The sequence below is a fragment of the Lepidochelys kempii genome, chromosome 17 (genome assembly GCF_965140285.1).
Source record: "Lepidochelys kempii isolate rLepKem1 chromosome 17, rLepKem1.hap1, whole genome shotgun sequence".
Classification (NCBI taxonomy): Eukaryota; Metazoa; Chordata; order Testudines; family Cheloniidae; genus Lepidochelys; species Lepidochelys kempii.
Window position 1 is genome coordinate 13856131 of NC_136396.1, and position 23946 is coordinate 13880076.

At 42.1% G+C, this 23946-nt stretch overlaps 1 protein-coding gene across 2 annotated transcripts in view; it reads right to left on the reverse strand.

The window, feature by feature from the left end:
* Positions 1-23946, reverse strand: part of GALNT17 (polypeptide N-acetylgalactosaminyltransferase 17) — a 281455-nt gene that overhangs the window by 172099 nt on the left and 85410 nt on the right. For both annotated transcript variants that reach the window (XM_073315115.2, XM_073315116.2), the window contains one exon: positions 3398-3564. In XM_073315115.2, coding sequence (XP_073171216.1) covers positions 3398-3564 — 167 coding nt within the window. The remainder of the gene's footprint in view (positions 1-3397; positions 3565-23946) is intronic.

Here is a 23946-nt window from a genome sequence, read left to right on the forward strand (position 1 = left end):
TTTTTAATGTACTCTTCTTCCAAACCCGTAAAACAGTCAGCTCCCAAAAGAACACATAGGAAGCATTGTTGTTGCTGAAATGAGCTGCAGAGCAAGATAATGATATATCCAGTCACAGCAAATATTGTTACGCTGAAGTAAATTACAATCAGTCACATGGATCACTGAATGTACCTAGGTATTTTAAGTAGCCTTTTATCTTGCAGTTTTCTTTTATAAAATGAGGCTTTCTTTTCAAAGAGATGTTATTCCAGATTAAAAACATTTACAGGGAGACCGCAGAAAGGCAGGCGATGCTCAAGCAACAGTCTCAAACAAGGTATGTGACTGTGAGATAGCATATTGTCTAAGGGGCATATTCTGTATGCCTTCAGCGACCTAGGAAATGTGTTATCACTCAGAAACACAAGCGGTGTAGCGTCTTTGCAATTATAAACCAGTGCAACAAAAAAAAACAAAGGCAAGTACAAAACAAGTCTTTACATAGAAGTATAGTGTGACTTGCAAGGGAAAAAAGTTTCAAAACTGAAACTCTCTCAGCATTTGCCTTTAGGGGAGGAACATTTTGTTGCAGTACATTTGAGTTTCTGTCTATGTTTACAATTCAGGTATACCCATTAAGAATTGTTACATTTAATATATCTCTGTAATATATTTGTGTAAATCTATGTTTGCCATGTTTATTGTATATATCACCATGTAGTGATGCCAGGAGGAAGAAAAATCTAATGTGTCTTTAAAAATAAGTTTATTCTAATCTGGATCCACAAACATCAAACCATTGGATGGTGTACCTATAAGGCAAAGTTAAGGATGCTTGAGTGCCTGAACTGTGTGTTTCTTACCTTTGCATATGTTGAGATTTCTTTTAAATGTAATCTTAATTCTCAGTTTCCTTGGTGTTGTTATTGTTGATTTTGGGAAAAATTAAAACATCCCTGTAATGTCTTTTACTCTTAAATTACTGAGATATACTTTCAACCTCAACTCCATCTTAATGTAGTTACGCAGGTTTTTTTGTATTTTATACAGACACACAGACACACGCAACTCCAAAATCTGAAAACCAGGAAGTAGAACACTAACTTTTCAAAGGCCACTAGTGATTTTAGGTTCCTCAGTTTTTGGGTGCCCAACTGGATATACCTGAAAGGGTCCTGATTTTCAGAAAGTTCAGAGCATCTGCCCTGTGAAAATCAGGTTCCTTTCAGGTATCGGAAGTTTGGCATCCAAGATCTCTAGGTCAGTGATTAAAGCCGCACACCTACAAGTCGTCTTCTCACTCAGCCCCTCAGAAATACAGTCTGCCCATTCATAAGCATCAACAATAAAGCAGCCATACTCAACCACAAAGGCATATCCTGAAAACTTTAACTCTGAAAACTTTAACTCTGACCTTTGTTTACTCCTAGGATTCCTGGAGAATTAATCATTATTTACTATAACCTGTAGTTTACAATGTGGAATAATTTCCCTGTCAGAACCTTACTCATTTTATAATATCCATTTGCTTGTAATATTAGAAGAGTGAACCCTAAGATGTTGTTCTTACTATGAGGAACTATTTTCTGTCACTGAGGCTTCTTGGGTATATATCAGCAGCATGGTTTGTGGAGCTCTGGTATGTACATTGCTTTGTATAATTTACTATTATTTTGGCATCTCACAGGAGGACAGAGTCAAGGTTATCTGGCTTACGGTTGTGACTCTGGCTGAGGGATGCTGCAAGGGCTCTGATGTAAGTCGGAGTGCTTTGACAAAGCAGCACTGAAACAAGCCAACGTTTTCCAAAGCTCTTTGGGGCACTAAAGTTAACCAAACTCAGTTTGTGCCTCCTTCCACCCCCCACACACATATTGAATATTGCTCAGGTTTCTATCCACCCTCTGACCTGCCCACAGAAATCACTGCTTGAGTTAGCCCAGTCTTCCTCAGGGCAGACGCTAGTCAAGACGGTGCCTTTTAATCTTAGCAGCGGATAAAGAATGAGAGTTATTTAATTTTGTATGCTCATGGCCAGCTGCAGTTTCTGCTATTCAAGGAGCGACGTTTTTTAAAAGGGTTCATTTCATTGTCCGACTCCTTTCATACGTGTCTCCAGAGCTTACCAATAGCATTTGTTACCATATTAGCTTCAGTGCGGCATACTGAGTAGCTGACAGAGACTGTTTAGCTGCATATTGCTTTGCACAAGGCAGGGACTATGGAAGATAAGTAATTAATACACATGGGTTCTCCTTTAAGCCATACTTCACTCTCTGTCAAGTCAATGCAGTGTAACTTTGTGGGGTATGTGCAGGATTTCATTCTGATATTTTCAAAGATTTTTTTTTCCCTGTAAAACAGAGGATATAGCAAAGACTGCAAACACAAATCACCGTCACCTTTCTTTACTGGCCAGATGAGGAGAGAAATGCCCAGCTTGTGTAAATCATCAATTATTTTTGCTGACTTTAATGAAGCTCTGTTGATTGCCATCAGCTGAGGCTCTGACCACAGTTCCGCCTTCCCCTGAGCAATTCATCAGTTTTCTGTGGTGCTTATTACTGTCGTTCCTATTTTCACAGGCTTGAGATGCTTACTTTATTCCAGTTTTATCTTGTCACATCTTAAATGCAACCTCTCAGCCTTCTTTGGAATGGAAAATCAGCTATCATTCCCCCAGTTCTTCACTTCCAGTTGTAATGTATCACCTAGCTTTTATGCAGTGCTTTTCATCCATAAGTCCCCAAGCACTTTACAAATGGAGGCCGGTATCGTCATCCCCAATTCACTAATGGGAAAACTGAGGCACAGGGAGAGGACATGGCTTTCCCAAGGTCACTCACTAGGTCAGTGCAGAGCCAGGAATAGAACCCCCACCTCCTAAGTTCTAGTGTGGTGTTCAATGAATGAGGCCATCCTATCACATTTAGATTGTAAGGCTCAGATCCTCAAAGGTATTGAAATCAATGGGTGTTAGGCTACCATATACTTTTGAGCATCTGAGTTAAAGCTTTTGGGGGCAGGGACTGCCTCTTACTATGCGTTTGACAGTGTCTACAATAATAACAATAATTAATTAATGCTCTCTGGCATCCTTCCAACCCACTGAGATAGTTCCTTTTATTCTCCTGAAATACGGATTGCTTGCAAATTTATTTAGAAGTCTAATTTGAGGTTTGATTTTGGTTCCACTTATACCACTGCAGCTGATGGAATGGATGCTGACCGAGGGGTGGGAAGAATTGTATGCTGAACAGCACCTGATCTTCCAATGCATGCGGCTCTTCACATCATGAAGCCACTGTCCTCTTATCATGTTGAACCTCTTTATGTGGTTTTGGAAACAAATGTCCTACTGGACCTTTTGGGGATCAAGTGCTCCATGTTTCGTTAAGAGCTCAGCCAGCCTTACCTTCATCGCTGTTGTCGTCCACAAGTATAATCTCTTTCAGGAGGTGGGCTGGCGTGTGATTAACAGCACTGTGCACGGACCTCAGGATCACTGACAACGCTTCATTCACAAAGATGAAAATAATGGAAATCTGGGGCAGATCTTTCGCATATTTCAGCTCTTTGCACCTGTAGCACGAAAAGGAAAGTGGGTTAACAGGATGCATGCTGGACCGCTGCAGTGTTAGAAGCTGAGCACACAAGCAAAATATTCTAAAGGGCAATTTATCAAGCTTTACAATTGTGTAAAGTTGCATATTCTTGCAGACCCCATGTACCAGCTATGCTCTACATTACAGGCATGGGCCCTTGTGCTTTGGGAACATAGAAATGTCCACACTTGCTCAGACCCGTGGCCCATCTAGTCTAGTCTCCTGTCTCCAAATATAGCTAGCTGGGGAAAATTTCCCCTTAAGGAACCTCAGGGAATATGGCTAACTAAGTGTTACAGTTAACTACAGTTGGGTAAACCAGGGATGAGAGAGACAGAGACAGAATTACAGAGACACAGACTTCTTTTTTTGTATATTTATTTTTCAAATGTTCTTTCAACATGGCAAAAGCCTCTGATTTTATAATTCAAAGTGAAGTCTCCATTCTGATTTAGTTTTAAGATGAATGGATGCTCAGAAATTTGCCTTTTTCTTAAGCTGCACTACTGTGTTTCTTTCTGTTTGGTTTTTGGGACTTGCCAGAAGGAAATTAATTTAGTGACCTATGGTCAAACAGCTTTAGCAAATGTTTGCAATGCTCTTTGCTGGCTTTCTTATGCATTTTCTCTTCCATTGGAACATTCTACTCGAATGTCAACTTGAACTGGTGTCTTTGCACTTCACATCTGTACGTGAGTTTTTATGCAGTTCCATAAGTACCTTGCAGTGTTTCAGCATTAATTGCTCAAAATGAGCTTTACTTTTATGGCTGGACATTTATTTAGCTACTTTTCTCTGTGCTGGAGCTAGGAGGTTTTCACTCTGCAGCCAACTTCTTTACTGACAACCTGCACGTTTATGTTACATGAACAGCTACACTCTGAGTTTGTGAATAGGAGCATGATGAACAGGATTAAAGTAGTTAGAAGTGGACGAGATCTTTAAGATAATTAAATCTGTTCCCCGCAAGGGCAGGAGATAGTGTCTGCATGAGAGACAGCAGATATTAAATTAATGCTGCTTTTGATCCTATCCAATCTTAATACATTCATCACATAATGCAAACAGGTGACCATATACAAGAGCATTACAGATTACCAAGGAGATATATAATAAGTAGGGCTGTCGATTAATCGCAGTTAACTCATGTGATTAACTAAAAAATTAATCAGTTTACAAAAATTAATTGCTATTAATCGCAATTTTAATCGCACTGTTGAACAATAGAATACCAATTGAAATTTATTAACTATTTTTGGATTTTTTTCTACATTTTCAAATATATTGATTTCAATTACAACAGATAATAGAAAGTGTACAGTGCTCACTTTATATTATCTTTATTACAAATATTTTTACTCTAAAAATGATAAACAAAAGAAATAGTATTTTTCACTTCACCTCATAGAAGTACTGTAGTGCAATCTCTTTATCTTGAAAGTGCAATTTACAAATGTAGATTTTTTTTGTTACATATCTGCACTCAAAAACAACAGAATGTAAAACTTCAGCGCCTACAAGTCCAATCAGTCCTACTTCTCATTCAGCCAATCGTGAAGAGAAACAAGTTAGTTTACATTTATGGAATAATGCTGCCCACTTCTTCTTTACATTGTCACCTGAAAGTGAGAACAGGTGTTCGCATAGCACTGTTGTAGCTGGCATCGCAAGGTATTTATGTGCCAGATGTGATAAAGATTCCTATGCCTCTTCATGCTTTGGCCACCATTCCAGAGGACATGCTGATGACGCTCATTAAAAAAATAATGCATTAATTACATTTGTGACTGAACTCCTTGGGAGAGAATTGTATGTCTCCTACTCTGTTTTACCCACATTCTGACATATATATTTCATGTTCTAGCAGTCTCGGATGATGACCCAGAGCATGTTCATTTTAGGAACACTTTCACAGCAGATTTAACAAAACGCAAATAAGGTACCAATGTGAGATTTCTAAAGATAGCTACAGCATTCGACCCAAGGTTTAAGAATCTGAAGTGCCTTCCAAAATCTGAGAGGGATGAGGTGAGGAGCATGCTTTCAGAAGTCTTAAAAGAACAACACTCCAATGCAGAAACTACAGAATCCGAACCACCAAAACAGAAAACCAACCTTCTGCTGGTGGCATCTGACTCAGATAATGAAAATGAACTTGTGTTGGACCTCACTGCTTTAGATCATTATCGAGCAGAACCCATCATCAGCATGGATGTATGTCCTCTGTAACGGTGGTTGAAGCATGAAGGGACATACAAATCTTTAGCGCATCTGGCACATAAATATCTTGCAACAGTGCCATGTGAACACCTGTTCTCACTTTCAAGTGACACTGTAAACAAGAAGTGGGAAGCATTATCTCCTGAAAATGTAAACAAACTTGTTTCTCTGAGCAACTGGCTGAACAAGAAGTAGGACTGAGTGGACTTGTAGACGGTAAAGTTTGACATTGTTTTACTTTTTAATGCAGTTTTTTGTACATAATTCTACATTGGTAAGTTCAACTTTCATGATAAAGGGATTGCAATACTGTACTTGTATGAGGTGAAATGAAAAATTTTATTTCTTTTGTTTTTTACAGTGCAAACATTTGTAATAAAAATAAATATAAAGTGAGCACGGTACACTTTGTACTCTGTGCTGTAACTGAAATCAATATATTTGAAAATGTAGAAAACATCCAAAAATATTTAAATAAATGGTATTCTATTATTTTTAATCGTGCGATTAATAGCGATTATTTTTTTAATTGCAATTAATTTTTTAATTGCTTGACAGACCTAATAATAGGGTCTCTCTCATGAACAAGAATACTCAAGCCTTCAGAGCCTCCCAATAGCTGGGAGCTCTGGACATTCAGGTCATTAATCCCCTCTCATCTGCCTTTCTATAACCCTCTAAATAAGGTTTATCTTCTTCCTTATGAACCCTGTTGGGAGGATTCTATCACCATAGGGCCAAGTCTGGGACATGAAGTTTGCCCTTGTGAACTATGCAGGACCACTTACTACTAGGGCTAAGTGAGCCTATTGGGATAAAATGAAACCTGACCTGGACCATTGTGCAAAACAACCCGAAGAGAACTAAACCACTGAGTTTCAGAAAAAGTTCAGTAACAAGTCTTCATTCCTGAGCCCCCTACTGGGAACCATAATGCTTCATTATTATGGGCCAGATTTTAAAAAGCACTCAGCATGATAGGAGCACACTGGGTGCTGAGCTCTCTCAAAAATCTGTCCTGAAGTGTCATAATGGGAACTGCTGGTATGTTAAGAGGGGATGAAGATCTAGCCAATCATTTCTACGTACAGAAACATTTTACACATATATATATATATCCACCGAAAATACATCAAGTGATTATTTAACTCCTTTAGGTAATGGTTTCTCCTGCTTTCCTTTAATTAAATGGGGAAAGGAAAAGAAAAAGAAGAAAAAGAAAAGGGCATCATGCAAAGAGTCATTCTCAATATCATCTGCGACAGATTAGACGTAGAACACCCATTAATGTTAGCTGCAATATAATTAGTATTTATTTATCAAATGAATCCTGTGCAGATAAAACAAAGAAATAATGTAACAATCTCTATGACGTAGAGTTTAAAATTAATTGACTCTCATAGAATATCAGGATTGGCAGGGACCTCAGGAGGTCATCTAATCCAACCCCCTGCTCAAAGCAGGGCCTAATCCCCAACTAAATCATCCCAGCCAGGGCTTTGTCAAGCCTGACTTTAAAAACCTCTAAGGAAGGAGATTCCACCACCACCTCCCTAGGTAACCCATTCTAGTGCTTCACCATCCTCCTAGTGAAAAAGTTTTTCCTAATATCCAATCTAAACCTCCCCCACTGCAACTTGAGACCATTACTCCTTGTTCTGTCATCTGCTACCACTGAGAACAGTCTAGATCCATCCTTTTCAGAACCCCCTTTCAGGTAGCTGAAAGCGGCTATCAAATCCCACCTCATTCTTCTCCTCTGCAGACTAAAAAAATCCCAGTTCCCTCAGCCGCTCCTCATAAGTCATGTGCTCCAGCCCCCTAATCATTTTTGTTGCCCTTCGCTGGACTCTTTCCAATTTTTCCACATCCTTGTAGTGTGGGGTCCAAAACTGGACACAGTACTCCAGATGAGGCCTCACCAATGCCAAAGAGTGGGGAATGATCACATCCCTCGATCTGCTCGCAATGCTCCTACTTATACAGCAATGCTCCTCATGATCAATTATTTTATTTTTAATTTTGCTAGATGTTTCTTAGGCCACAACAGGCATTGTATATGCTCTGAAATGGGAGAGAGGAACTCAGAAAGACTTCCACAGCAAGACAGTTGCCAGATGGCTTATATGTGAACCTTCTTTAGTAGAACAAGTACCTCATAAGAAAATAAATCTACGTTTTTCCATTGTAACAACTGCCTTCACCCTAGCTGATGCAGCCTCTCCAAAGGGAACATAAAATCATCTAACAGAAACAGATGCTAAAACAGCTTTTTGGGAAGGATTTCTTTTGAAAATGCATCAGCAATGGGCTAAAACAAGAATTGATCCTCAAAATGTCAAACTGAACAAAAGCAATTTTCTGATTTGCTCCTGTGCCCTCCAAAACACAATAAACCGTGTAAATGGATTGAGACAGAGAGATATAGAGATAATGCTTTATTTTAATTTGCATACCTCTGCACTGTTCTTCCTCCAGGCAGGCTATTCTGGTGGTATAACCAGCTCAGTTTGTGACTACTCAGAGAAACATCCAAACCAAGTGATTTAAGGTTTGCCCACTGTTAATTTACATTTAAATTACATGCACCACTCCTGTCATATTCCGTCTGCCCCTGATTATGGAGGACAAATGGATAGAGACTGGGACAACAGCTACCAGGATCTTTAATGTGCATAATAGTGAAATCCTCATAAGGCAATCTGAGGCAAGGTCTTTCCATAAATACAGTGCTCTCATGTGGCCATGGCTGCAGCCACAATAGGAGGCAAGGTAGAAAGTCAAAAACAAACAATTTCCAAGCAGGTAAAACAAACTTAAGCATCAGTCTTCTTTCAGTGTTCTGCCTTCATTTGTTGGCACAAGGAGCAGCTGGTCCAAGTGTAGCACTCGGCCTGCAGCCATGTGCTATTGTTCTTCAACTCCTCTAGGGCACACCGCAATAGTTTGTTACTGACAGACTGACATGTCAACAAATATTCATGTGTTCATTCAAGAAAACACCTGGTGCTTTTGTTCTCTCATGGGGCTGAAGGACATAAAAGATTTTAAAAAACCCCACAGTGCTTCACCTCAGCCATAATTAGAGGGGCCAATGGAGAACTTATTAAAAGCAGCAGAAATAATGAAAGGTACATTACATTGGAGACCGTTTTATTTTTTTCTTAGCACTTGCAGTAAAAAGGGACTGATCTGAGCTCCATGCTTTATTTATGCAGAGCATGTGGCTCAGTATAGTTACAAGCTGTGGTTTGGGAGGTTGGCAGCTCCACTCAGAAATATTTCTTGCACATTTTGAGATATTAGTGTAGGAGCAACGGGTCTGCTATACGCTATAAGCTCATCAGTCTGTCAGAACCAGAGAACTGCCGTGACCTCTAGCCATTACTGGCAGATAATGAGAGGAAGTTGGAATGTCTGTAATGGATAGGGTGAGAGAAGAATTCCCTGCCAACCTGGAACATGACTATGCCCTGAAGCATGAGATGCACTTATTGTCATCTTAGCAGATAGAACTATATTGTTATAAGAAAATTCAGCCCCTTTAAAAACAAGAGAAACATGTTACATAAAAGAGCTGTTGTGCCTCTCGTTAACTGAGAAGAATGAGTCTTCAATGGCCACTGTCCCTTCAGAAGCTCACCAAGAGCAGAATGAACAGTGCCTGGGGGAAAACCTCAATAATACTGCAACATTTCAACCACGCTCAAGCTATTAAAATGATCTTTTAAACCAGTGGTTCTCAACCTCTCTCTTTCCGAGCCCTCCCCCTGCAACATGCTGTAAAAACCTCCATGGCCCACCTGTGCCAAACCAACACATTTTCTGCACATAAAAGCCAGGGCTGGCATTTGGGGATAGCAAACAGGGCAATCGCTCTGGGCCCCGGCGACTCTAATGCTGGCCCTGCTTGGTGGACCCCTTGAAACCTGCTTGCAGCCCGCAAGGGGCCCCGGACCCCTGATTGAGAACCACTGTTTTAGACCACTCTATTAATACAGGAAACACAATCCTTGGACGTGGTTCAAGGTGGCTGACTTCCAGACAAAGCCACAAAATTCTGATTCAGATCTGAAATGCTCCCCAGGTCAATGGGAGTTTAATTTGGGACTTTGGTTCAGCTTGTTAGTGAAATCAGGACCCAAACCCCAGATCTGGAATTTAACGTTTTATAGGAGTGTCCAGATCTTGATCTCTGGGCCTAATTCGGGAATGAGCCTATCTCTAACTATAGTTTATGTATCTATACAGCATTTCTTATGGGACCAGCAGTGAAAGTACTATAATACCATGACAAAGGATCTTCTCATGGTAATTCTGAACCTAATCAGAAAGAGGAAATATCATGATAAAATATGTTTTTGCATATTTCCAGGCTAATACTGCAGTCCAGAAATTTGCTTGTTTGTCTCTGTCTGAGGGGTTGGAGCAAAAGTGGATGGGAATCTGGGAGGCAGTGACCATGAGTTGGTTGAGTTCAGGATCCTGACACAGGGAAGAAAGGTAAGCAGCAGGATACGGACCCTGGACTTCAGGAAAGCAGACTTCGACTCCCTCAGGGAATGGATGGGTAGGATCCCCTGGGGGACTAACATGAAGGGGAAAGGAGTCCAGGAGAGCTGGCTGTATTTCAAGGAATCCCTGTTGAGGTTACAGGGACAAACCATCCCGATGTGTCGAAAGAACAGTAAATATGGCAGGCGACCAGCTTGGCTTAACGGTGAAATCCTAGCGGATCTTAAACATAAAAAAGAAGCTTACAAGAAGTGGAAGGTTAGACATATGACCAGGGAAGAGTATAAAAATATTGCTCGGGCATGTAGGAATGAAATCAGGAGGGCCAAATCGCACCTGGAGCTGCAGCTAGCGAGAGATGTCAAGAGTAACAAGAAGGGTTTCTTCAGGTATGTTGGCAACAAGAAGAAAGCCAAGGAAAGTGTGGGCCCCTTAATGAATGAGGGAGGCAACCTAGTGACAGAGGATGTGGAAAAAGCTAATGTACTCAATGCTTTTTTTGCCTCTGTCTTCACTAACAAGGTCAGCTCCCAGACTGCTGTGCTGGGCATCACAACATGGGGAATAGATGGCCAGCCCTCTGTGGAGAAAGAGGTGGTTAGGGACTATTTAGAAAAGCTGGACGTGCACAAGTCCATGGGGCCGGATGAGTTGCATCCGAGAGTGCTAAAGGAATTGGCGGCTGTGATTGCAGAGCCATTGGCCATTGTCTTTGAAAACTCGTGGCGAACGGGGGAAGTCCCGGATGACTGGAAAAAGGCTAATGTGGTGCCAATCTTTAAAAAAGGGAAGGAGGAGGATCCCGGGAACTACAGGCCAGTTAGCCTCACCTCAGTCCCCGGAAAAATCATGGAGCAGGTCCTCAAAGAATCAATCCTGAAGCACTTACATGAGAGGAAAGTGATCAGGAACAGTCAGCATGGATTCACCAAGGGAAGGTCATGCCTGACTAATCTAATCGCCTTCTATGATGAGATTACTGGTTCTGTGGATGAAGGGAAAGCAGTGGATGTATTGTTTCTTGACTTTAGCAAAGCTTTTGACACGGTCTCCCACAGTATTCTTGTCAGCAAGTTAAAGAAGTATGGGCTGGATGAATGCACTATAAGGTGGGTAGAAAGTTGGCTAGATTGTCGGGCTCAACGGGTAGCGATCAATGGCTCCATGTCTAGTTGGTAGCCGGTGTCAAGTGGAGTGCCCCAGGGGTCGGTCCTGGGGCCGGTTTTGTTCAATATCTTCATAAATGATCTGGAGGATGGTGTGGATTGCACTCTCAGCAAATTTGCGGATGATACTAAACTGGGAGGAGTGGTAGATACGCTGGAGGGCAGGGATAGGATACAGAGGGACCTAGACAAATTGGAGGATTGGGCCAAAAGAAATCTGATGAGGTTCAATAAGGATAAGTGCAGGGTCCTGCACTTAGGACGGAAGAACCCAATGCACAGCTACAGACTAGGGACCAAATGGCTAGGCAGCAGTTCTGCGGAAAAGGACCTAGGGGTGACAGTGGACGAGAAGCTGAGTCAGCAGTGTGCCCTTGTTGCCCAGAAGGCCAATGGCATTTTGGGATGTATAAGTAGGGGCATAGCGAGCAGATCGAGGGACGTGATCGTCCCCCTCTATTCGACATTGGTGAGGCCTCATCTGGAGTACTGTGTCCAGTTTTGGACCCCACACTACAAGAAGGATGTGGAGAAATTGGAGAGAGTCCAGCGAAGGGCAATAAAAATGATTAGGGGTCTGGAACACATGACTTATGAGGAGAGGCTGAGGGAACTGGGATTGTTTAGTCTGCAGAAGAGAAGAATGAGGGGGGATTTGATAGCTGCTTTCAACTACCTGAGAGGTGGTTCCAGAGAGGATGGTTCTAGACTATTCTCAGTGGTAGAAGAGGACAGGACAAGGAGTAATGGTCTCAAGTTGCAGTGGGGGAGGTTTAGGTTGGATATTAGGAAAAACTTTTTCACTAGGAGGGTGGTGAAACACTGGAATGCGTTACCTAGGGAGGTGGTAGAATCTCCTTCCTTAGAAGTTTTTAAGGTCAGGCTTGACAAAGCCCTGGCTGGGATGATTTAATTGGGGATTGGTCCTGCTTTGAGCAGGGGGTTGGACTAGATGACCTCCTGAGGTCCCTTCCAACCCTGATATTCTATGATTCTATGATTCTATGAAATGCGGTTGTATCGTAGAGCTTGGCTGTAGACAATGGATCGTGTGGTATGGTCTGGATGAAAGCTGGAGGCATGTAGGTAAGTATAGTGGTCAGTAGGTTTCCGGTATAGGGTGGTTTTTATGTGACCATTGCTTATTAGCCAAGCTCTACGATTCAACCACATTTGCTCCAACCCCTCAGACAGAGACAAACACCTACAAGATCTCTATCAAGCGTTCTTACAACTACAATACCCACCTGCTGAAGTGAAGAAACAGATTGACAGAGCCAGAAGAGTACCCAGAATTCACCTACTACAGGACAGGCCCAACAAAGAAAATAACAGAACGCCACTAGCCATCACCTTCAGCCCCCAACTAAAACCTCTCCAACGCATCATCAAGGATCTACAACCTACCCTGAAGGATGACCCATCGCTCTCACAGATCTTGGGAGACAGGCCAGTCCTTGCTTACAGACAGCCCCCCAACCTGAAGCAAATACTCACCAGCAACCACACACCAACAAAAACATTAACCCAGGAACCTATCCTTGCAACAAAACTCGTTGCCAACTGTGTCCACATATCTATTCAGGGGACATTATCATAGGGCCTAATCACATCAGCCACACTATCAGAGGCTCGTTCACCTGCGCATCTACCAATGTGATATATGCCATCATGTGCCAGCAACACCCCTCTGCCATGTACATTGGCCAAACTGGACAGTCTCTATGTAAAAGAATAAATGGACACAAATCAGACGTCAAGAATTATAACATTCAAAAACCAGTCAGAGAACACTTCAATCTCTTTGGTCACTCGCTTACAGACCTAAAAGTGGCAATTCTTCAACAAAAAAACTTCAAAAATAGACTCCAACGAGAGACTGCTAAATTGGAATTAATTTTCAAACTGGATACAATTAACTTAGGCTTGAATAAAGACGGGGAGTGGATGTGTCATTACACAAAGTAAAACTATTTCCCTTTGTTTATTTCCCCTCCTACTGTTCTTGTAAACTGCTGGAAATGGCCCACCTTGATTATCACTCCAAAAGGTCCTCCCCACCCCCCGCACCCCGCTCTCCTGCTGGTAATAGCTCACCTTTCCTGATCACTCTGGTTACAGTCTGTATGGTAACACCCATTATTTCATGTTCTCTGTGTATAAAAAATCTCCCCACTGTATTTTCCACTGAATGCATTCGATGAAGTGAGCTGTAGCTCATGAAAGCTTATGCTCTAATAAATTTGTTAGTCTCTAAGATGCCACAAGTACTCCTCGTTTAGTCTAAGCTTCTGCATACCAAAAGCCACACCCAATAATTTCTGCATCAAGCCCATAACTTCTGGCTGAGCTAAAGCACCTCTTCTAGAAAGATATCCAGTCTTGATTTATAGAATTCAAGGGATGAAGAGTCTTCCACATTTCTAGGTAAATTGTTCCAACGATTAACTAACCTCACTGTTAAAAATGTGAACCTTGTTTCAAGTCTGAATTGGTCTAGCTTCATCTTACAAAGGTTGGATCTTGTTATGCCTTTTTCTTCAAGATTAAGAAGCTGTCCATACTACCAGAATCTCCTCCCACTTAGGTACTCATGGACCATGATAATCAAAAATGGACCTGAGCCAAAACCAGAAGTCATTGGAGTTATGCCAGTTTACACCAATCTAGGACCTGGCCAATTAGATCTAAATATCAGACTCTGGAAGAGTTCAGATTCAGATCTGATTGCTCACACCCTACCTTCAGCACTTAACTAGCACTTTACGTCTGCAAAGCACTTACCAAAGTTGGCAAACAGACCACATTAGCTAATTAATACACTTTACACAATGGCATTTTTACTAATAAATCCTGCTGCTTCCCTTCCTCCCCCACAGTCAAATGTGCTATGGCACCTTCTTGTAGGATTTAAATAAAAACACTGAAAATCAATAAGGAAAACCAAAATTTATCTGCTGGCATCACTTACAGTTTTGCCTCTTACTCAGATGCAACCATTGGTTTGAATGAAAGGCACTTCTATGCCCCATTAAATCATGACTGACAAAGGCTACAACTCTTGGCAAATGCTCCTTGCCCCTAGCACACATTTTATTGGGGATCCAGTTAAGAACATATTTAAACTGTGAACTCGTGTTGTCACCTATTCCAAATTTGTGTTACTGTATCATTGGGTCCGATTCTCTATTACACTAAGGCCCCCTCACACCATTCTGGCAGAAGAAAGGAGCCCTAAAGGGGACAGAAGCATCTACACCAAACCCGTTTTTAGCCCCTGGTATAAGGGTATATTGAGATGGGCTGGGTGAAGGGCATTGGAAGGTGAGATCAAGCCAGGAGCATGGGCATGGCCAATGCGCACTAGACTATAGCCATTCTCCACTTCACAAGGCCCAAAGGAGGGGTCATGGGAAGCAGACTGTAAGGTAGAGCAGCCATGAGGTTGCTTGAATGTATGCCAGGGGCTGCACCATCCCCAAACAGCCCCACTATACCGCAGGAATACAGTTGCCTAAAGTTCAGCACAGAAATGGAATAACAGAGTTGGGCCTGCTAGGAGCTGGTAAATGTCCCCACAACCCTGCATACACACAGACATAGGCCTACACAATCTGAACAGCTACTACTGCAGTCCTAGAGATGGTATGAAAGATTTTTACATCAAATCCAAACTTGTAACCAGTAGAATACACAAGGAAGCAGCTGGAAAGGAGGGATACAGCTGAATATAGGAAGAGAGATATTTTTATAAATAGCTCTTTCCACATATTACACTACTCCTTTATAGAAATAACCATTCAAGTGCAAAATAGAGGAGGAGAGTGAGAGAGAAATATGACTGGTTTTATGCTGAACAGCTTTGGGTATATCAGGCCATATGAATCACATCAGCAAATTTCAGAATAAAATAAAGATTTGTTACTATGTATGTTTGTGTCTGCTGGACAAGTCTGTCATGAGATCCACTGATCGTTCACTTTTATCCTTGCCATGTCGTTGTAAATATAGTGCAACATGTGAGATCAGAATGTTTACTGACTGTCCCAGTAACAGTAAAGGGGATATCACATAATTTACTGCTTGGTCCTCCTGCTGGGGTGAAAAATATCTCAGTATCACAGAAAATGTTCTTATAGCACAGAGAGACTCGACGCTAGCAAGCAGCCTCCTAAAATTACTCAGGCCTCCTCACTGATTTAACAAGGCCCCATTTGGTACTTCTGAGTTATCTTCGGAGTTCTAGGGTGCAATACCATGCCCGTGTCACAAAATCTATCTCTACCATGAGCCCAAAAAATCATTCCATTCCTGCATTGGTTAGACAATTAGCCATCTGAGGATGAGATTATTTCTTCATACTCCCAATCCACATCCAGTCCATCTGTCCTGCTTCATCTACGTATTGCAATTTGTCTGCTACACACATTGTGAGCAATGTAGGGCATGGGCTGTGTCAGGGTTCCCTCCCCACTCTGAACTCTGGGGTACAGATGTGGGGACCCACATGAAAGACCCCCCATAAGCTTATTTCTACCAGTTTAGGTTAAAAACTTCCCCAAGGCACAAATCCTTCCTTGTCCTTGGATGGTACTGCTACCACCACCAAGTGAGTTAGACAAAGATTCAGGAAAAGGACCACTTGGAGTTCCTGTTTCCCCAAAATATCCCCCCAAGCCCCTTTACCACCTTTCCTGGGGAGGCTTGAAAATAATATACCAACCAAATAGGTAAACAAGGTGAGCACAGACCAGACCCTTCGGTTTTTAGGACACTGAAAACCCATCAGGTTCTTAAAAGCAGAAAAAAGTAAAACAAGCACCTCTGTAAAATCAGGATGGAAGGTAATTTTACAGGGTAATAAGATTTAAAACACAGAGGATTTCCCTCTAGGCAAAACTTCAAAATTACAAAAAACAGGAATAAACCTCCCTCTTAGCATAGGGAAAATTCACAAGCTAAAACAAAAGATAATCTAATGCATTTCCTTGCTATTAATTACAATTTCTGTAATTTTATATGTATCATTTCAGTAGAAGCTGGATTACTTGTTTGTTCTCTCTCTTTGTCTTGAGAGGGAACACACAGAGAGCACAAACACACTCACCCCCCACCCCGCCAGATTTGGAAGTATCTTCTTTCCCCATTGGTCCTTCTGGTCAGGTGCCAACTAGGTTAATGGAACTGATTAACTCCTTACAGGCAAGTGATTCTGTACCTCTGGCCAGGAGGGATTTGATGTTACTGCATACATAAAGGTTGTTACCCTTCCCTTTATATTTATGACAGTTTGCCTTCCTTGCTATTTGTCTGTATAGCTCCAAGCACAATGGGGCCCTGATCCTTAAATGGGCTTTTCAGGTGCTACCATACTATTTAAATAAATAACAAGTGATGAGACAGAGAGGCCTCCAAACCAGCAGAGAAAGGATTAACGAGATCCTATGATCCTAATTAGCCCCATCCTGCTGTATCTGTAACCAATGCCAAACCTGGAGGGGGAATAAAAAGAGAGAGAGTCGCTTGCAGAGTTGTGGAGACATAAGTCTGATAGCTGGAGCAGCCACTGGGGAGGAACAATTAGATTTCAAGCAGCGAGCAACGCATGAATCGGAAACTGCTTGGGAAGCAAGCCTGAAGGGCAGGAACGCCCCCCTGGAAGACTTGGGGATGGTCCAGTATTAAGCTAGGTTTCGTTCTTCTTGCTCCTCAACCCCACCCAGAAGGGGATAAAACTGGAGGGACAATTAGCCAGACGGCTGGAGCCCAGCTCAGTGGGCAGCAGAGACAGAGATTCTCCCCACCCCTGGGAAAAACATTCTAACGCTATTTTTTGTATTTAAAAAATCATATTCTTGTATTTAAAGTGGGGTCATGACTGGGGTGTAGTGTTCTTGGTATATGCTGTGAGGTCCTTGCTTGTGTTGTTACACCCTTGTAGGATGTAGAATAAAATAAAACCCTTGTAGAATAAAAATGCTAACTGAACATAAAATTAGACTCTGATGAACATCAGAGTATTTATACATCGATAAGTTCTGCTAAGTGTCAAGGAGTTTGGATTCTTTTCTGTACCTTTTTGCTATGGAATTTGGGCTTGGAATTTTATGAGAACGGGATCTGTCAACATTACTAGTACTAGCGAGGTGTGGATCGAGTCTGCTGCCTGTGGCTGCTGTAAAGAAGAAGCACAGAGATGCTTTTAAGTACAAAATAAGCTTTTGGAATCTCTGGAACCACATACACGAGCGTGTGCAAAACCACAATGTTTCTGGCTTGGGTTTGTTGAAGATTTTGCGTGAGTTCTTATTCTCTCTGGACCAATTTGCTCATCCGTACCCAAAACTATAGAAATTTGAGGTGTAACACCAGTGAGGCTATCAAAAGTTTTCACCATCTTTACTCTGAGCTCTCAAAGGCCTAAAGCACTTGCGCCTGACCCCTTCTGCAAAGCTCCTCTCCAACTCTGCATCCATATCTCATCTTCTTGACATCCCAGACGCTGACTGATCAGCATTAGTGAGTTCTGAACCAAAGGGCAAGTCTAAGAAATGCCAGTGCAAACGTGGAATGTTGTTGTCAATGCACTACATATAAATCCAAAATCCCCCTCCTGCTTATGTTGGTGTGGTTATAACTGTAAGACTCTGGTCCCAACTCTACTACATTTTTGCCATGTTATGAAACCATTTTTAAACATTGGGTTTAAGAAAAAAATCTTTCCATCATTATGGAGGCAAGTTTGATAGGGGCCAAAGTTTGGTTGAACAGCTTCTCCAACCCCTTTTTAGGACCTAATCTTGATTGTAAGGGTTAGTAGGATGTGTAATTCAGATCACGCAATATGAGAACAAAAGGGCAAGCAATGAAACCGAAAGACAGTAAAATTTAAAACTGGTGAAAGGAAATACTTTTTAAAACAATGCTTCATTAACATGTGGAACTCCTTGCCACTAGATACCAGTGAGGTCAAGAGCTGGGAAGGATTCAGAAAAAGATTAGACATTTATATGATTAATCAGACCATCCAGAGTTACATTTAATTATAAGTGATATAAACCCTCATGCTGCAGGGCATAAGCCAATTTTAAACTGGTGGAAGTTAATTAGATACTTCTACAGTTATTCCCAACTTAGGCACTATGTTTTGTTTGCACCTTTTTCTGAAGAATCTGGTACCGGGTTCCATTACAGACAGGATACTGGCCTGAACTAGTGTCATAATTCCCAAGCAGGCCAACTACTTGGGGGGCTGCAATTTCTGCACCCTATGGCCCCATATTGATTCAGTAACTCACAAGCCAGCCAATCTTCCACCATAGAGGCAAGGTAGAGATTGTTCATTTTAAATAGGGCTAGCTGGCATGCATGGGAGAAATGGGAAGAGTTAGAAAATTCATGGTGCAATTTTCCCACTCCATAAAGCAGCACAGGGCACCAGAGATGCATAATACCTGCACACTCCCATACAAGTCATGACATGTTTAATACCTTTGTAAATACATACAAACTTTTTTATTATAAAACACATCCCTGCCTCGTCTCTCCATCTACCCAGCAGGCTGCCAGCGTCCCTGACTCCAGAAAACAGAACTGGGAATGTTTACAACCGTCCAGATATTCTGGGGCTATTGGCAAATTTAACAAACATTCCAATGGATGAGAACTGGACACAGCCCTGCCCATGAGGAGAAATCATCTGCAGAGCGTTCTCTATTGAAGCACTTGGAGCACTGCACAAACCATTTACACTCAGCGAGAAACAGCAGCATTCAAGCGTTATAGAGTCAGTGCCCAACAGAAAAACCAGGTAGGATGCCAAAACTCCAAAACACAGTGGAAACATTAAATAAAAAGGGGAGAGGATCCCCCACATCAGCTGGTAAAAGTCCATCATACAATAGCTCACCAGATGTGCATATGCATTCATGACAGTGACTTAGAAGAATTGCTACCTAATACTAATTACTGAGAGTACTTTGGGCAAATTAGAATATTCATTCTGAGGATCAACCAAGATTGTGCAAATGTTAAGCCTCAATGAAGCATGAATTATTACCTCCGTTTTACAGAAGAAGAAATTGAGACACAGGAAGGCTAAGTGACTTGCCCAAGAGATAGCAAGTCATTCTCAGAGCAGGAAATAGAAAAGCATGTAGATCTCCTTAAAAGAGAAAGGCTATTTACAAAAATGGATCCCTCTTTGGTAAAGTTTGTCCCTTGTTGTCCTCCTTTTCCTTGTGCTGCTTCATCAGCATGAAGCAGATGGAAAGATTTCCCCCAGACACAGTGCAATCCTTAGGAGGCTCAAAGCCTTCCTTGCCAGTCGTACACCACTCGTCCCCCATCGAACTGTCTTCAATTTCTCTTAGTGGAATACGTCCCTTGGGTCCAAATTTTCAAAGCACTCCTCGTCCATTTCAGCATCTAAACCAAGAGACCAGATTTTCTAAAATGCTTAGCACCCAGATGGCCATCGAAATCTAGTTATTAATCATTTCTTTGCTGGTCACTATACAAAATAAATCAACCTAACATGCTTATCCAGGGCATATCCTTGGACATTCCCTTCTTGCATGCAGTTTTGTTGTAGCCATGTTGGTCCCAGGATTTAGAGGGACAAGGTGGGTGAGGTAATATCTTTTATTGGACCAACTTCTTTTGGATGAGAGAGACAAGCTTTCGAGCCAACACAGAGGCCTTCTTCAGCTCTCTGTAAGCTTGAAAGCTTGTCTCTCTCACCAGCAGAAGATGGTCCAATAAAAGATAATATCTCACATTCCTTTCTTGTGGGAGGCTTGAAGGTTTGAATATTTAAGTGGGCAAATGATATTTTGATTATTGGAATAAATGATTTGTTACTTATTGTGTTTGAGAACATCAATAAAGTGGGGTAAGTGCTGAACTATTTGGCTAAAACTTTTGTAGTTTTTCTATAAAACTTGGTCCAATGGCATAAAGAGAGTTCAGGTTCATAAGTTCATAATATTTTTATGCCTCTCCTTGTGTCTCTCAATGACATCTGGTGTTAAAATGCAAGAGTAAAGTAAAGTGCAATAAAGAACTCCTCAAAGAACTTTTGTAGATTTGACAGTGGAATTCTCTCAGAAATTATCATAATTTAATATAGATTCATACTTAACCATGAACAAATGCATGAAGGAAGAGAATATTCTATACATAAAAAGATGTATTATTAATTATACCTTGCACTTTTGCCAAAGTCTTTTTCACTATCTAGTAATCTCTGTCCTTAGGTGGCCCCCATCAGCATATCAGAGCACCTCATAGGCATTCAGGAATTTATCCTCCCAACGTCCCTATGAAGTAGGGAAGATTTATTTTCCCTGTTTTTCAGACGGGAAACTGAGGCACACAGACAAAATGTCTTATCCATGGTCACACAGGGAGTCTGTGGCAGAGCTGGGAATTGAACTTACATCTTCTGAGGACAGGTCTACATTTAAAGTTTAGATCGGGGTGGGCAAACTTTTGGGGTGCGAAACTGTATAGAAGGCCCGGTAGGGAAGGCTGTGCCTCCCCAAACAGCCTGGCCCCCGCCCCAGCCCCCTATTCGCCCCCTCCCACTTCCCGCCCCCTGACTGTCCCCCTCAGAACCTCCGACTCATCTAACCCCCCCCCCGCTCCTTGTCCCCTGACTGCCCCCTCCTAGGACCGCCCCTGCACCAAACCGCCCCCCCCAGATCCCATGCCCTATCCAATCCCCCCATTCCCCGACCCCTGACCACCCCAGAACCTCCGCCCCATCCAACCGGCCCCTGCTCCCTGACTGCCCCCGACGTCCCCCGCCCCTGACCGCCCCCTGCTCCCTGTCCCCCCTACCCAGCCCTCCCACCACCGTGCACACTGCCACTGCCACCCCCTTACCAGGCCACTCAGAGCGGCAGGATCTTGCGGCCCTGCTGCCCGCGCAGCAGCAAAGCACAGGGAACAGCAGGGGAGGGGCCAGGGGCAAGCCTCCCGGGCCAGGAGCTCAGGAGCCGCGTAGGACGGTCCCGTGAGCCGGATGTGGTCCGCGGGCCGCAGTTTGCCCGCCTCTGGTTTAGATGGACGTAGCTATGTTGCTCAAGGATGTTAAAAAAAAAAAATCACATCCCTGAGCACCAAAGCTATGCCAACCTAACCCCGCAGTGCAGAAACAGGAAGGCTGGTGGAACAATGCTTCCGTCACCCTATCTACCGCCACTCAGGGAGGTGGATTACCTGCAACGATGGAACTAAACCTTCCGCCGTTGCTGTAGGAAGCATCTACACTCTCGCACTATGGTAGCACAGTGACAGCTCTTTCGCTGTGCCGCTGTAGCTCCTGGAGCACCGACAAGGCCAGAGTCTCACTCAAGAGTTTAACCACAGCCTTCGTCCCCTTTAACGAAGACATGAATTATTTAAGCTCCACAAGTCCCTGTCTGAGGTTAGCATATCAGCCCTTTAAACTGTGGCGCACAAAAATTAAGTGGTTAACCCCAAGGTCACTGTTGCGGAGGAATAGAACCCAGGAGTCCAGATTACCTGCTATAATCACTAGAGAACTTTTAATTCTCAGACTGGGGTTACAGATGAGAAATTTTTTTTAAAGTATGAAAAATGCTCTATCAGAAAATAGCTGAACACAGACCTGCTATTTTGAAAATAAGCACTTAATATAGCCGGTGGTCTTGATGAAGGTCTGCGTGCAGTACTTTACAAAAACATGGCTTGATGCTCTAGAGAGCGAAGCACCCTCAGCTCCCATTTGATTTAATTGGGAGATGAGAGCGCTCAGCACCTTGAAGGACTGGGCTGCAACACTGAAATCTTGGAGCCAGTACTTCCAAATTCTGTTCCTGGCTTTGCTACTGAACTGCTGAACACGCTCCCTGGCTCAGTTTATTGGAAGACTTGCATCCCATCAGCGTACTCAGTATTAAGGTGGGAAGAATATTGACTGTACCACAGAGGGGTTTTCTGAGACTTACATTAAAGTGCTTTGAGATCTATGGAGGTGTAAATTGAACAAATCTAAGCTTTGACATTCTCTGTGGGGCACATCAGATGTTCATCATGTAATTTAAACGTAATATGGTGCCTGAGAAACCCAGTTCATTTACTCTAGGTTAGCAGTGATATTGGTGGGAGTTTAGTGAAAAGCAGCTCATTGCCTCTTTGCTTTGCAGATCAATATACAACTACTGAAATATTTGCCTGCCAAATTTAAAGTGCAATTATTTGTATATACCATTATATAAGAACTTCTTATCCTAGTGGGCATGTAATTTTGGAACATATCCCATATGCGGTAAGGACAAATGTATAAAGTAGGAGACTATAAAGTTTGCATAGACTGGAATAGTGTGAGGAATGATGCCATTGCTGTAATAAGTATTGATGATAAATTTAAAAGAAATAACTGAGTTCATAGAAAATTATTTTCTCTAATAATGGATCCACATTACTGAGTGCCTAGAGGATGGTTTAAGGACTGGCAGGATTAATTTTTGCCTTCTACTGGTGTCTGTAAAAGTTTTCATATAAATTCACTTAAGCCTGATCATCGAACAGGTAAGTCTGTACCATTGTGGTGTTGCTGAGTGATACTTGGCAAGCTTTCAATTTGCCCCCTGGTGGAATCTGAAATCGAAAAGGTCTTTAAAAAACAGAGTCAACCAACGGAAGCCAGTCTTGACATGATCTACACAAATATTTCCATTTCTCACACCTCACCTCATACATCACTATCAGCTCATCATAACTAATTGCCATATTGCATCACAAAAGCACATAGTTTAATGAGACGCTACCTGCGTAAGCTTGCTTTGGAATGAAAGCTGGCAAATAGAAATGCTGTGATTGGTGATAATAATACTTGTTCTTCAACTGACCTTCCAAGGATCTCCAAACATTAGTTAAGGTAAATTATTAGTTAACTAATCAATTGACTAGTAAAAGGTATTCCCTCGCCCCCTTTTACATTTGGGGAAAATGAGGCATGGAGCAGTCAAGTGACTTCCCTAAGATCATACCATTAATTAATGGCAGAGTCAGAACAAGATCTCAAGAGTTCTGACTTCTGATCCCCTTGCTGTAAATTCTCAGACAACATGCTTCCTCTGAGGTTCCTGTTCTAAAAATAACAGGCAAAATCAACCCCGCAAAAACTCCATTGGGACAGAGTCTGCTCTCAGTGACACAGGTTTAAATCCAGAATATCTTCCCTACCCTAATGAAGTTACTCAGGGGTTGAATTTGGCTGGTTATTTTTCCCCCACCAGGAAAAAGGTATGTTTGTTTTATGTTCTCTAATCCAGTTCCCACTACCCCACCCTTGTAATACATTGTTGCACATGTATGAACTAGGGCATCTTTATTGTGAGCTGTCTTCAAATCTCAGCAGAAAAGCAAAATCCTTACAATTCTCCCTAAACTATAGGTACATATGTAATTCCATAAACTAAACCTAT